The sequence below is a fragment of the Ochotona princeps genome, chromosome 25, assembly GCF_030435755.1.
Source record: "Ochotona princeps isolate mOchPri1 chromosome 25, mOchPri1.hap1, whole genome shotgun sequence".
Lineage (NCBI taxonomy): Eukaryota > Metazoa > Chordata > Mammalia > Lagomorpha > Ochotonidae > Ochotona > Ochotona princeps.
The window spans coordinates 3,813,340-3,828,183 of NC_080856.1; the positions used below are offsets into that span (position 1 = coordinate 3,813,340).

At 55.3% G+C, this 14,844-nt stretch overlaps 2 protein-coding genes across 2 annotated transcripts in view; one reads left to right on the top strand and one right to left on the bottom strand.

The window, feature by feature from the left end:
• Positions 1-14,844, top strand: part of TNPO3 (transportin 3) — a 184,774-nt gene that overhangs the window by 77,176 nt on the left and 92,754 nt on the right. The window lies entirely within an intron of this gene.
• IRF5 (interferon regulatory factor 5) lies at positions 2,416-13,436 on the bottom strand. Its single transcript, XM_012929050.2, has 9 exons — positions 13,248-13,436; positions 9,843-10,048; positions 4,837-5,026; positions 4,523-4,581; positions 4,184-4,217; positions 3,795-4,046; positions 3,278-3,670; positions 3,073-3,191; positions 2,416-2,918 (listed from the first exon to the last, which is right to left on the bottom strand). Exons 2-9 carry the CDS (start codon positions 10,035-10,037, stop codon positions 2,670-2,672), a joined length of 1,491 nt encoding a protein of 496 aa, XP_012784504.2. The 5' UTR covers positions 10,038-10,048; positions 13,248-13,436; the 3' UTR covers positions 2,416-2,669.

The window sequence follows — 14,844 nt, forward strand, 5'->3', positions numbered from 1 at the left end:
TTTGCAAGGCAGTTCAAGTCATAGCTACTCCGCTTTGAGTCCAACTCACTCCTTTGGCCTGAGAGAGCAGTGGAGGATTACCCACATGGTAGGTGCAAAGAAGCTCCTGACTCCCAGCTCCACACCAGTTCAGCTCCAGCTGGGAATGATCTGACAGGTGGAAAATCTCTGGGCCCGGCGGTGTGGCCTAGTGGCTAAAGTCCTCACCTTGAACGCCCCAGGATCCCATATGGGCGCTGGTTCTAATCCCGGCAGCTCCACTTCCCATCCAGCTCCCTGCTTGTGGCCTGGGAAAGCAGTCGAGGACGGCCCAATGCATTGGGACACTGCACCTGCGTGGGAGACCTGGAAGAGGTTCCTGGTTCCCGGCTTCGGATTGGCACAGCACCAGCTGTTGCGGCTCACTTGGGGAGTGAATCATCAGACGGAAGATCTTCCTCTCTGTCTCTCCTCCTCTCTATATATCTGACTTTGTAATAAACTGAATACATCTTTAAAAAAAGATTTTAAAAAAAAATCTCTGTATCTCTTTCAAGTTCAATAAATCTTTTTTTAAAAATTAAAAGGGTCCCAGCACAGTAGCCTAGTGGCTAAAGTCCTTGCATGCACCGGTGAGGACTTACACTCTATTCCCCAGACTACTGGCCATACTATTACCAGCATTACAGTTCCCTGCTTGTGGCCTGGGAAAGCACCTTAGGACCCTGCACCTGCATGGGAAACCTAAAAGAAGCTCCTACCTCCTGGCTTTGGATTGGCGCAGCTCCGGCTGTTGCATCCATTTGGGGAGTGAACCAGTAGATGGAAGAGCTTTCTGTCTCTACTTCTCTCCATAAATTTGACTTTCCAATAAAAATAAATCCTCAAAAAAATTTTTTAACGGGCCTGGTATGATGACTCAATTGGCTGATCCTGTCTCTTCAAGCACCAGGATCCCATATGAGCGCCAGTATGTGTCCTGTCTGGTCCACTTCTCTTCTGGCTCCCTGCTTGTGGCCTGGGGAGGCAGAGGAGGATGACCAAACCTTTGGACCCTGCACCCACGTGGGAGTTCTAGAAGAGATTCTTGGCTCCTATCTTCAGATCTGTTCAGCTCTAGCAAGCATCGCCATTTTGGTAGTGAACCAACGGACAGATTTTCTCTCCTTTCTGTGGGTCTGTCTTTCCAATAAAAGTAAAAATAAGTAAATCTTCAAAAATGAACGAACAAAACCCTTGAGACACTGTCTGCAATGGCAGCAATGCCTGTTGGAGTACCAACTCAGCCTCTCCCAGTTGCTCCATTTCCAGTCCACTCCCTGTGAATGCAGCTGGCGAAGCAGAGGTGACACGCGGAGTCCTGGATAGAGTGCTCCACTCTGGACTTCCGGCAAGCCCGGCCCTGACCATTGCAGTCCTGGGGGGGAGTGAACTCGCAGGTCAGATCTGTTTAGCTTCCTGTCATTCTGCCTTTCAAATAAAAATTTTTTTTTTAATTGCTGCCCAAAAACTGCTGGGGGCTAGTGCTTGCAAAGCCAGCATCCCGGGTCAGCGTGCCAGTTCGAGTCCTAGCTGCCTCTTCCAGTCCAGCCGGCAAGGCGGCAGAGGATGGCCCCTGTAACTCCCACTGTGAGCCTTTTGGGGTGGTCCGGTAAGTGGAACGTCTCCATCTCTGTCTCTTCCTGTCGCCCTGTCTTTTGAGTAAATGAGCTCTAAAGGAGAAAAAGCGAGAACTCTGTCTCCTAACGAAGCTGTAGGTCACAGTCTGGGTGGAAACAAGGCTTCACGGGCACCGTGGGAGACAAGTCGGAACCAGAGTCAGCCAGGTGCCGTCAGAGTGCCAGACACAGTTTCCCCAGCTGATGACAAGTAGTGTGAGAATGCTTGGAACTCGCTTTTGGTGAGTTTTAGAAACACATGCCATTTATACATGAAATATGTTTAGGATCTGCTTTCGAATAGTAAGGCAGATGAAGGTTTAGACGAAAGATGGACCGTCTAGATCTGGCAGACGAGCCACTGACACTGGAAGACCAAAGGAAAACGGGCAGGTCTGTTCGGCACATTTATTCCAAAAATATAAACGCAACTTCCTACCCCCTGCACTTGGGAGTCCCCAGAAGCAGGCCCACTGCCAGCCCTGAGTGTCCTGTGTGGTCAGATTGCCAAGACCCATCCTGGGAGGGATAGCAACAAGGAAGGACAGCTCTGACCAGGGAATCCCCCCGAATCAGTGGGGGGGCTGCTGAGGAGTGGGCCTGGCCCTCATTACTCCTCAACTCCTTTAGACTTTTTTTTTTTTTTAATTACAAAGTCAGATATACTGAGAGGAGGAGAGATAGAGAGGAAGTGGAGCTGCCGGGATTAGAACCAGCGGCCATATGGGATCAAGGTGAGGACCTTAGCCACTAGGCCACGCTGCCGAGCCCTCTCAACTCCTTTAGACTTGAAGAAAAGGGGCCACACCTCAAGGCTGGCCCACTCTGCAGCTCCTCCTCGCTGGCCCGTGGCTGGATAGGCAAGTGCAAGCACAGGACATGCGGGCCCGAGAGCCCTCCAAGCAAAGCCTGCAGGAAGATGCAGAGCTGGCTGTCTTTCTCTCCTCAAATCCCCTTGCAGGAGACCCGGGGGAAGACCCTGCAGTGGCCAGCTTCTGCTCATCCATTCACACAGTCATGCAGCAGGCCTTGTTACTGCATGCCAACTGGGTGCATGGGCCAGGGAGCAGGGCCAGCAGCCAGGCCAGAAGCCCCAGCAGGGGCCGGGTCCACAGGCTGTGCCCGCTGCTGAGCCTGCCAGAGACGGTGGAGCTCCTTGAACTGTGCCACCATGCAGTCTTTGAGGTCTGGGTTGGAGATCTGCAGCCGGATGCTATCTGCCGACCAACAGAGCTCACCGGAGAACATCTCCAGCAGCAACCGAGCTGCCACTGGCACCACCTGCCATTGGGGAGAAAACACATGGCAGGAGCTGAGAATGGACCCAGGACACCCACCTCCTCCAGCCCCAGCGGCCTCGACCTCCACCACACCAGCTCCCTCCCCTGCCCTGCTGGGGCCAGAGGACAGAGGCCGTGGTGGGTCGGGGATGCACCTGTACAGTGATGAGCTTCTTCTCTCGGGGCTTGCGGTCAGGCCACTCCTCCCCAAAACAGAAGAAGATCTCGAAGGGGGGTGGGGCGTCAGTCTGGCCCTTCTGGAACAGGATGAGCTCTGCGTGGAGAGCAAGATGCCCTGGTTAGAAGGCAGAACCGTGCTCATAGAAAGGAGATGAGGCCACCGGCAGGGCACCAGCTCACCGTTGAGGAAGTGTTCCAGGCTGAAGAGCTTGGTGCGGACCTCCCGCTGGATGGGGTTAGGGTGCGAGCCATGGGCTGTGGCGCAGGGCCCACTCCAGAACACCTTGCACTGGCACAGGCGGATGGCATAGAGGTCCTGGCCCTGCAACTGCAGGATGAGTCCGCGGTCCAGCACGTCCAGCAGCTGGTTGGTGTAGTAGCGCTGCTTGTCGCTGGGGATGTCCTCAGGACTGGGGAAGCGCACCTGCTCTAGGCTCACGGGCCCAAAGAGCTCCACCTGCTCCTGGGTGGCCTCTAGCTGGCTATAGAAGAGCCGGCAGCCGTGCGGGTTGCTGACGGTGAGGGCACGGGGCGGCTGCCCCCGATACTGGAACTTGATCTCCAGGTCGGTCACTGCAGGGGCAGGGCCCCGACCAATCAGCTCTCCCTCTGCCTCCCCCATCCACAGAGGCTGGCATGACCAGCTGTCCTCATCCCTCCCCCAGCCTCCAGCCACCATCCCTCCCCAGAGCCTTACAGGGCAGCATGTGGGGGCTGATGAGCAGATCAGGCACAAACTGTTCGCCCGCAGGTGGCAGGCTGTTGGGCAGGGTCCCGGGCTGCACCTCCGGCAGCAGCTGATGCAGCTCCTGAGGGAAGCCAGGCGCGCTGCCAGGTGGCGGGGCCAGGAGGTTGGGGTCCGAGGCAGGTGGGCCCGGCAGCACAGGTGGCACGGTGATACCAGTGGGTAAAGAGTAGGGGGCCACCCTAGGGGCAGGCCCCACTGCTTCTACAGGAGGAGGAGTGGACAGCACTGTGAATGCCTGCTCTCAGATCTGCATCCCAGGGATCCATCCACCCTCTCCCCACCACCGCAGGCACCTGTAACTCCCCTGTGGGCAGACTCCCCCCTCCCCACCGGCTCACCTGTGATGCTCAGGTTTGGTAACATCATTTGGAGCTGCTGGGCAGGCTAGGCAAGGAGGGGGCAGGGAGTCAGACCGGAGAAGGGAAAGCAGAGGAATTACCCTGGGAACCACAAGGCAACGCCCCCAGCCTGCCTGCTACTTGGCTCAAGGAAGACTCTGCCTCTCTCTGGTCCTGCCTCTGCCACCCCCAGGCAGGTCCTGAAAGCACCCAGGGCTTCATTCCCCACCCCTTGCCTTCTGCAGGCACAGCAACCTGCCATGCCTAACCTCGGCTAGGCTAGGTGCTAAAGCAGGATGGGCTGCAGCAGCCCCTGCCTCCTGCCCAGCCCATGCTCACCTCTTCCTCCTCCTCCTCTTCCTCTGGCACACCATAGTAATCCTCAGTGGGCTGCGACTCTGCACAACAGGGCAGGACAGGAGGGGCATCAGTGGACAACCCCAGAGGCTGCCTGTAATTCCTGCTCTTGGCAAAGTTGCCTGATGGCAGGACTCAGGCAGGGCGAGCTAGCCAGAGAGACCCCAGAACCAAGCTGACAGTGACAGAGGCAGGAGCTGGGGACTGGATTCCACTGCAACGCCACTCATGTTCATGTGCTATGACTCCAGAGCAGCATACGGCCTCCCAGGTGATGCCCCCGGGGCTGGGCATACCCGTGGCAGTGGGGCCGTTGGAGCAGACCTCGTAGATCTTGTAGGGCTGGGGCGGCATATCCCGGGGCCCGTCGTAGATGAGGCGGAAGTCGCGACTCTTGTTGAGGGCGCAGCGCAGGTTGGCTTTCCACTTGGCTGGGTCGGCCTCGTCCACACCCTCAGTGTATTTCCCTGTCTCCTTGGCCCAGGCCTAGAGCAGGAGAGGACACTGACAGACCACAAGGAACTGGCTCCACCAAAACTGTCCCTTGCACCTGCCACCTGGGCTGGGCAGGGCAGGGGCTGGGTGCTGTTGCCATGAGCTTTGGGCCCCAGGGCCTTGTGAGTAACTGGGGTACCTGATGTTACTTCTCTCCAGCCAGACAGCAGGTAGCTGCGGGGCCCCTGCTGCATGCCAGGTCAAGTATTTGGTCTCTCTCTCTGCTTCAGTTCCTACCCCACAGCACCCACTTGCAGGGTGGCAATTAAGACACAGAGGCTGATACCCACAAAGCACATGGAACTGCGCCTGCACCTGGACAGGCTCCAGACACCTGAACTGCTGGTATTATGACTTAGTTTAGTTTTTACAGATTTATTTATTTGGAAAACAGAGTGAGAGAACTTCTTCCAGCTGGTTTACTCCTCAAATAGCCACATGACCAGCTTAAAGCCAGGTACCTGGAACTGCATCCGAGGCTCCCACATGTGTGGCAAGGACCAAAGAACTTGGGCCACCTTCTGCTTTCCTCCCAGGCAGGCAGCCAGATGGCTGGGGAAGAGTGGCCAGCACTGGAACCAGCACTCCTATGTGGGATGCACTGGATGGCAGTTATTGATATTAGAATTACACATTTCTAGCCTCTAACCCAGCAATTTGATGTCTAGAAATGTACCTTACTGGGGTGGGCACTGTGGCACAATGGTGAAAGCCACTGCCTAGGATCCCTGCAAGCCAGGATTGAGTGCCACCTCTGCTCCCAGCCCTACTTTTATGAATGTGCCTGGTAGGAAGCAACAAGCATTGGTCCAAGGACTTGGGTCCCTGGCACCCATACCCAAACCCCAGCTGGAGTTCCTGGCTTCTGGCCTGGTCTGTCCTAATCTGCACAGTTGTGGGCACTTGGGGAGTAAAGCAGGTAAAAGATCTCTGTATGGCTATTGCTAACATCGCCTGTCACATATTTGGCAAACTCTGTAAATCAAAGTCATTTGTCCTCCAGATTATAGAATTTTGCACATACCAGCTTATTCAGTTAGTGCGGCACTACTTTGAAAGCAAAAGATTCTGAGGAACCGACATCCACTAACAAGGATCTGGCTAAATTATGGCCAGCCCATAAATTGAACAGGGGCAGCAAATTAAAATGAAAATATATATATATAGATAGATAGATACAGCTTCTTACATACTGACATGTGACAGTCTTCAACAAACATGAAGTGTATGGACAGTGGGGAAGGAAAAGCATTTGAGTGAACAGGGATTTGAAAAATCCCCACGCAGTGGTTCAGTGGTTCAGTGGTTAAATCCTCAGCTTGCATGTGCCGGAATCCCATATGGGTGCCAGTTTGTATCTCAACTGCTCTGCTTCCCTTCCAGCTCCCTGCTTGTGGCCTAGGAAAGCAGTCAAGGATGGCCCAAAGCCTTGGGACCCTGCACCCTCATTGGAAATCTGGAAGAAGCTCCTGGCCCCTGGCTTCAGATCGGCTCAGCTCTGGCTGTTGCGGCCACTTGGGGAGTGAACCAGCAGATATAAGATCTTTCCCTCTGACTCTCCTCTCTATAAATCTGACTTTCCAATAAAATAAATACAAAAAGAAGAAGAAGAAGAAGAAGGTTGTTTAGGTATGGGTCTTTGATCTTTGGCCAGGTGGCTGAGACGATGGTTAGCAGACTTGAGTCCCACATCTGAGTCTGACTAGCTCTGGCTCCTGGCTCTTTATTCCAGACCTTGGGAAGCAGCAGTGATGGCCCAGTCCTTGGATTCCTGCAATCCACATGGGAGACCTAGATGGAGCGTCAGTCTCCTGGGCTCAGCCTTGGCCCCAGGGCTGGTTATTGCAGGTATTTGCAAAGTGAACTAGCACTTCTCTGTAAATCTGCCTCTCAAATAAAAATAAATACTTTTAAAAGGATTGGAGGATACAGTGACCTTGCTGGCTAATACTCTGCTTATGAGGCCAGCATCCCATGTGGGCTTCAGTGGAGAGCAGTCCAGCTCCCTGCTTGTGGCCTGGGAAAGCAGTCGAGGACAACCCAAGTCTTTGGGACTCTGCACCCATGTGGGAGACCCAGAAGGAGTTCCTGGCTCCTGCTTTCAGATCAGCTCAGCTCTGGCCATTGCAGTCATTTGGGGAGTGAAACCGCAGACAGAGGATGTGTCTCAATCTCTCATAATCTCTGTCCCTGCCAGTGAACTGGCAGATATGGGGGAGGGAGTGTTCTTCCTCAAATAAAATAAAGAAAAAGAAAAAAAAAAAGCCTGGACCTACAACGCTGGTATCTCATATGGGCCCCGATTCCCATCCCAGCCTGAGAAAAGCAGCAGAAGATGGCCTAACCTGCCTGGACCCCTGCCACCCAGGTGGCAGAAGCCCCTGGCTCCTGGCTTTGCTCTGGCCTACCCTGGCTGCTGCGTCCAGCCGACAGAAGATTTTTCTGTATGAGTTTGACTTTTAAATAAATCACCAAAACAAACAAACAACAACCACACAAACAAACAAAAAACCCAGAGACCTCTGTATATATATTTGTTTTCACTACTGATACCCAGTGTCTGTATTAGCGGGAAGCTGAAATCAAAAGCGAGACACAGGTATCAAATGTGGATACTATAAAATGGGATGTGTTTATCTGAACCACTAGGGCCAAATGCCCACTCCCACTCAACGTCTTAAAATAAACTCTTCCAGTGGATGCAAGATCTTTCTCTGTCTCTCCTCTTTTTAAATCTGCCTTTCCAATGAAATAAAATAAGATAACTCTTTAAAAAAGATTTACTTTATTTGAAAGAGTGATGGAGAAGGGGCAGTGGGACAGAAAAAGGTCTTTCATCCACTAATTAATTACCCAAATGGCCACAATATCTGGATCTAGGCCAAGGCAGGATCCTGGAACTCTCAACAGATTTCCCATGTGGATGCAACAAAGTCAAGTATTTGGGCCATCATTTGCTGCCTTCCCGGTTGCGTTGGCAGGGCTTGGGTGGGAGGTGGAGCAGCCAGGACTCAGATCTGTGCTAATGTGGGATGCTGATGTTGCAAGCTGTGGCATAACGTGCTATTCAAACATAAATAAATAAGTAAATAAACACTCTTAGGGATGGCATTATAGCACAGTGGGTTAAGTCACCACTTGCAGTGCCAGTCCCAGCAGCTTTGCTTCTGATCCAGGTCCCTGCTGATGTTCCTGGGAAAGCAGCTTGGGCCCCTGAATCCATGTAGAAGGCCTAGAAAAAACTGCTGGCTCCTGGCGTTGGCTTGGCCCATCCCTGGTCATTGTGACCACTGGGGGAGTAATAACTAACAAAGAGATCTCTCTGTTTTTCTGTCTACCTTTCAAAATAAATAAATCCTTTTTATTTTAATTAAAAGTAAACATTCTCTTTGACCCAGCAACTTATTTTCTCAAAAAAAAAAAAAAAAAAAAGGGCTGCGTTTTTTTGAAACTCAAAGCAACAGAGATTCTACTGATTCCCTGCCCTAAATTCCAAGGTCAGGAGCCCAGCATTCCAGCTGGATCTCCCACTTGAGTGGCAGTGACCCAGCCGCTTGAGCCACCATCTGCTGCTCTCCACAGCGCATCAGGAGGAGGCCAATGGGAAACAGGGCAGGGACCCAAACCCTGGCACCCACTAGGAGACACACGTGGACCAAGCAGCACCATACGCTCAGCAATTTCTAACTTTAGGAACTAACCCAAAAGACACCATTTAGATGAATAAAGTGTAAGAGTTAACAGGATCTACAAGGCAATGTGGTTTTTAACAATGAAACAGTAAAGCTACCTAAATGACCAAAAACTTCGACCAGCCAGACCACAGTGCACTAAACCGTCTGCTGGAACATTCGAGCTTCAGCAAAAGTGGTGCAGGTATGGGTTGGCAGGAGAGCTGATCCCAAGGAGGGTAAACAGGAATGCAGAAAGTATGGCTTGACTCCAACTTTGCACTTCAGTTATACACATGCAGGAAATGGAAAATGTAGGTAACCACTCCGCAGTAGGTACACCCCCTTGCGTTACCACGGGTAACTGTCAGCTCTCTTTGGCATATGTGGACACTGTGTGTGTAGAAAGGAGAAGGCACCGGGTTAAGATGCTGCTTGAGGCACCTGTTCTCTAGTCAGAATGTCTGAGTTTGGCTCTGCCAGCCCCCGGCCATGGCTGCCGTTTCTCTGCTGCCATATGGAGAGTGAACCAGCCGATGGAAGGTTTCCTGTCTCCATGTCTCTCTCTTTTTTAAAGAAACATTGAATTTTTTTTTCCAAAGGTTTGGTTTTTTTTATTAGAAAGGTAGATTTACAGAGAGAAGGAGAGATAGAAGGATCCTCTGTCCACTGGTTCACTCTCCAAGTGTCCGCAATGACCGGAGCACAGCTGATCCAAAGCCAGGAGCCAGGAACTTCCTCCAGGTCTCCCACGCGGGTGCAGGGTCCCAAGGCTTTGGGCCGTCCTCTGCTGCTTTCCCAGGCCACAAGCAGGGAGCTGGATGGGAAGTGGAGCAACTGGGCCACGAACCAGCACCCATCTGGATTCTAGAGGTTGCAAGGCAAGGATTTAGCCACTAGGTCACCACCTCTCTTTGTCTTTAAATTCTGTCTTTCAAATGAGGCAGAAAGAGAGGACAGTGGTCAGTAGGAGCAGAGCAGCCCTGCCTTGCTCTGGGCTGCAGATTAGCATGGCTGACCCTGCGGCTATGCCCATGTCATCAGTTTGGGAGAGCAAGTGTGTGTGCACCTGTTGCCTCCCTCTTCCAGCAAGGAGAACCTAGGACATCCAGGCAGTGCTATGGCCTATGGCCTACCTTGAAGATGGTGTTGTCGCCGTCCTGGCTGGGACCGTGCCGGGTGGCATGACGCCAGGGGATGTAGAAGAATTTCCTTTCCCCGTTGACCCACTGCAGCCCTGGGTACTGGCAGCTGTTCACCTGGGCCACCAGCCAGGGCTTGAGCCGCACACGTCGGGGTGGCTGGGGAGCCCCAGGGGCCGGCTGGTTCATGGCCAAGGAGACTGCAGGGCAGAGCAAGGGTGGGGCAGCGTCAGCAGGTGTAGGCTACACTACTGATGCGCAGCAAGCACAGGGGGAGGTCCAGGAGCAGCCTCTCCAGGCTGCCTAGCGGTTGTACAGGCCAATTCTCTCCTGTAACCAGCAGCTTGCCCCTCACAGGGTCACCAAATTGGTGGGGGCAGGAAGGTGGGGAAGAAGGGAGAAGGTAGGAAGAGATTTACAAAGCCTCCCCCCATTCTGGTCCTTTATCCTAACCCCAAGCCAAGGCCTAGGCTAATCTTACTCGCCACCTCTGCACTAGCGAGCTGTCGTCACTTCACAGGCTGGGTTCATTTCTCCCAGCCAGGGGTAGCCGGCCCAAAGCTGTGAGCACAGGACCCCAGGCATGGGTGGGCTAACATTTCACACCCACCATCCCTCCAGCTCCTCCCAGCCTGCTTCCCACACTCCCATCTTAGGTTTCCAGAAAGCAGAGCACAAACATAGCAGGTGACAGAAGCAGGGCCCACGCACCCAGCTTTCAAGAGTTTCCTTCCTGCCTCAGTTTCCCTTGGGGCTGAAACTTCCTTCTTTCTGAACATTTTTTAGGGTAATTCCATCAACCCATTCAGTTTCATCCAGCTAAAACTTATCTCCGCAAGTTGCTGCCGGTTCCCCTAACTTCCCCTCCCACTGCACCTGGGATGCTGCTCCTGCTCACTGGGGGGCGGGGGAAGGTCTGTGCTGCCCACAGCTACAGAAGTAAGGAAGGCTAGGTCCAAATTTGGAGCCCACCTGGCTGGCCACATGCCGCCCCGACCTTCCCCCTCCAGAGGCCACTCCTTCTCCAGACAGGGAACCTGAAACCTTTCACAGCGGGCACCCTCTCCAGCCCCTCCCGGTTGTTCCTCCCCATCCACCCCCCCACACACACGCCCAAGCCTGTGGCCCTTGATTAACCCTGGGACCTCAAGGTTAAAAACTGCAAGGATTGAGCTGCTACCTGACCTAGCCTGCAAGTGGAAACTGTCACTCAGCAAGGGAGGAACAGAGTTGAGTTGGCTCCTAAAATTCCCATCCCAGTAACTTTTTGGGGTGCAGCTGCTATGTGCCGCCTCCAGGCGCTGGAGTCAGCCTCCAAGGGCCTCTGGTCTACAGAGCAGTACCTAGCTCAGCACCCGGCAAGACCAGCCACCAGGGCAGGTGGGCGAGCTGCAGGCCTACCCTGGTGCCTCAACAGTTCCCTTTTCTATGCAGCCTCCACCCAGCCAGCAGGGGAAACGAAAGCGACCAGACATATGGACTGACAGGCAAGAAGCCTGACTCACCAGGCGCTGAGAAGGGAGGGGCGCAGAGGAAACGCACAGGTGGGTCCCCCGGCCCAAAGTGTGCCCCCCAGAGCCCAGCCAAGTACAGCTGCCGGGATCCCTACCACAGGCGCCGCCCCAAGTCCCGCCCCCTCCAGGTGAGCTGACACACCTGGGCCCGACCCGGAGTCCAGACCGGCCGAGGCTACGGAGCAGCAGGTGCGGCAGGAAAAGAACGACTCTCTCTCGGTGTCCTCCCCCCGGGCAGGGGAGGGGAAGGCCGGACGACAGCCGGGGAAACCCCGAAGTTGGGCCTTCGGGGGAAAAACTATCTCCAGAGCTTTCCTGGTGCCCCCATGCCAGGTAGCGAAGCGGAGGAACCCCTTTTGGGGGGACCCCCTCGCTAGCTTCCTCCATCTTCCTGGCCCAAGTCGCTGGTCCTCATCCAGGCTTGGTGGCGGGAGGCTGCCTCGAGCCCGCCCCTCCAGCTGGGGCCTCCCCCGCCTTACCGAGCTTTCTGCTGGGGCCAGGAAAGTCCCCGCGGCACCCCAGAATCCTGCCCACGTCCCTCCAGCGGCCGAGACGCGGACTCGGCAGCAGGTGCAGGTCCCGAGACCTTGCCGCCCCCGCACCACCCCACGCTGGTATTACTTTTCATCCACTTTGAAACTCGCTTCCTTCTTAAACTTAGGGGGCCTGGCCTTGGGAATCCCATTCCACGAAGCCTCGCGCCCCCATCCTTCCCCAGCTGCTACGAGGGTCATCGCCACCCAACCCTCTGTTCCTAGAAGCTCCCACCCTGACCTTAAGACCCGGGGAGGATCTGTGCCCCTGTACTCCCCTCCTCTGAAAGCATGCAGGGAGACCAAGGAAGACAGGTGGGGAGCACCCCACCAGGGGTGGGGGAAAGGTGGGGTGATCGGGGCCTCGCTCCTCCCTCGGCCACTCCAGCCGGCCTCCCCGCTCGGCACCGCCAAGGGAAAGAGGCGCGGACGCTGCTGCCCATCCGGCCTCGGGGATTCCTCCAGGTGCCCCGCACCCCGAGATCATCCGAGCCTGCGAGGGCAACGGAAGCGGTACTAGCGGCGGGCGAGGAGCACGCCCCCACAGCGGACACCCACCCGAGCTAGGCTCGGACCCGCGCCTGCCTGCGGCCAACAGGTGCCCCCGAGAGTGGGGGTGGGGACGGGGGAAGACTGGTGCGGGAGCTGGCAGAGCTCAAACCCCACTCCTTCGACCCGGAGTGCAGAGAAGGTGGCCCGGCGGCCACGACCCACCTGCGTGCCGGGTTCCCGCGTGGCTGCGCCCTGGAGCGCGGGGCGAGCGGGCGCCCTCCGGGAGCTGGCTGCGCCTCCGCCGGGCGGCCAGCCGGCCCTGCACTTCCGCGTCGCGCCGCCCCCGCCCCCGGCCGCTGCCGTCCGGGCCTCGGGGAGCCTGGCGCGCCCCGCCCCGCCGGGCCACCCGCGCCCCGCGCCCAGCCCCGCTGCCCCGCGGCCGGGCTCACAAGCACAGGGGGCGCCAGGCCCAGCGCGCCAGGCAGGGCGGATCCCCGGACTCCCGTAATCGGGGAACCACAGACTCGCCCTTCGACAGCTCCCCGATCTCGCTCCTGTGCAGAGTGGGGCGCGCTCCGCGGCTTCCTCCACCCCCAAGTCCGCACCCTCCCAGGGGGCGCCACACGTACCCAGCCGGCTAGGTGGTGGGGGGCAGCCTGCCAGCCCCCGCCCTACCGCAGTCCCCTCCCGCGCCCCAGTGTGGCGCCTCGCCCCAGTGCAGCGGAGCTCTGGACCTTTCTCAACCTCAGGGCCCCCTCAAGTGACTCACGCCCCAAGCCCCTCCCGGGCATCCTGAGGCTGCGTCCCAGAGCTCTGCAGCCCCGCGCCTGCCCCGCGCCTGCCCCCGCCTTCCTTCTCACCCTGCCGTCACCATCCATCAGCTGTTGGGTAGCACCAGTGGGTCTCTCTCGCTTGCAGGCCGCGGCTTCACGAATCCGGTTCCTTCTGGAACGTTCCTGGGTGGCTCACTGCCGCTCTCTAGCCACACTCTGGCTCCACAGCCCCTTCCCTCGGAAGACTGCGCCCACTTCCCCCCTGAGGCGGAGCCCAGAGCTGTGCAGTCTACCTCCTGGTTCTTGCCCCTGCTGTGCCAATTTCAACTCAAATCAGCTTCCCCTCCAGGGGCCACACCCGGCTTTGGAGTGTTCATCTCCTAGAGCAATTTTTTATTTAACAAACTTTTTTGAAGTTATTTATTTTTATTGGAAAGGCAGATCAGATTGATGGAGAAAAGCACAGACAAGGATCTTCCATCCACTGGTTCACTCCCTAGGTAGCCGCAAGGCCAGTGCTAATCATCTCATCTGAACCCAGGACATAGGAGCTTTTTCAGGTCTCCCTCGCGGGTGCAGGGTCCCAAGGCTTTGGGTTCTCCACTGCTTTCCCAGGCCACAGGCAGGGAGCTGGATGGGAAGTGGAGCAGCTGGGATACAAACCGGTGCCCATATGAGATCCCAGCACTTGCAAGGTAAGGACTTAGCCACTGAGCCATTTTCCAGGCCCTTATTTTTAAAAATTTTAATGGAGACAATGCTGGAGTTGGGATAAATATATACATATATATTCTATTGCTTGGAGAAACATAGAGTCCACCCACTTCACTGGTTCCTTTAGGGCCATGTCTGCAACAGCCCAGGGCTGGGTCAGGTGGAAGCAGAGCTGGGCACTCAACTGAGGTCCTTCATGTGCATGTTCTGTTGGGGACCAAACCGCTGTAGCCATGGCAGCTGCCTCCAGGGGTCTGCATGAACAGGACAGGAGCCCAGAGTGCAGCTATACATGGAAGTAGAAGCTGCTAAGTCAAACTCTCACCTCTAATTTTTATGTAGAGACTTATTTTAAAATTTTTATAAGAAAGGCAGACTTACACAAAGAAGGAAAACAGAGATCTTCCCTGGGCTGATTCACTCCCCAAATGTCTACAAGGCCAGAGCTGAGCTGCTCTGAGGCCGGGAGCCAGGAGATTCTTCCAGCTCTCCCACACGGATGGAGGGGACAAACACTTGGGTCACCTTCTGCTAATTTCCCAAGGCCGTTAGCAGGGAGCTGAATCAGAAGTGGAGTAAACAGGGCTCAAACTAATACCCGTAAGGGATGCTGGTGCCACAGCCTGCCGGCCCCTTTCATTATTATTATTATTGTTGTTGTTAACTAATTTGAGAGACAGAGAATGGTCCCATCCATTGGTCCACCCACCTGTCTGTAAGGAGCATGGGGGACAGGGTAGGTCTCCCATGCAAGTGGCATGGGCTTTGCTAATTACCCACTTGTCACCTGCTGCCTCCCGGGGTATGCATTGACAGGAAGCTGGCAGCTGGGCTGTAACAGCTTGGCACTCTATGGGAGGGTATCCTCACTACAAGGCCCAAAACTTAACCTGGGTCGAATGTTTGTATTTCATTCTTTTTTTTTTTTTAAAGATTTATTTGTTTTATTACAAAGTCAGATATACACAGA

What these genes read in the sequence shown, in the direction of transcription:
- IRF5 (XM_012929050.2), bottom strand. Translation starts at nt 10,037, where the DNA reads ATGAACCAGCCGGCCCCTGGGGCTCCCCAGCCACCCCGACGTGTGCGG. An exon ending in CCTGGAACACTTCCTCAACG is followed by an intron (nt 3,192 to 3,277) that starts GTGAGCTGGTGC and finishes CTCTCCACGCAG; the next exon opens with AGCTCATCCTGTTCCAGAAG. An exon ending in AGAAGCTCATCACTGTACAG is followed by an intron (nt 2,919 to 3,072) that starts GTGCATCCCCGA and finishes CCCCAATGGCAG; the next exon opens with GTGGTGCCAGTGGCAGCTCG.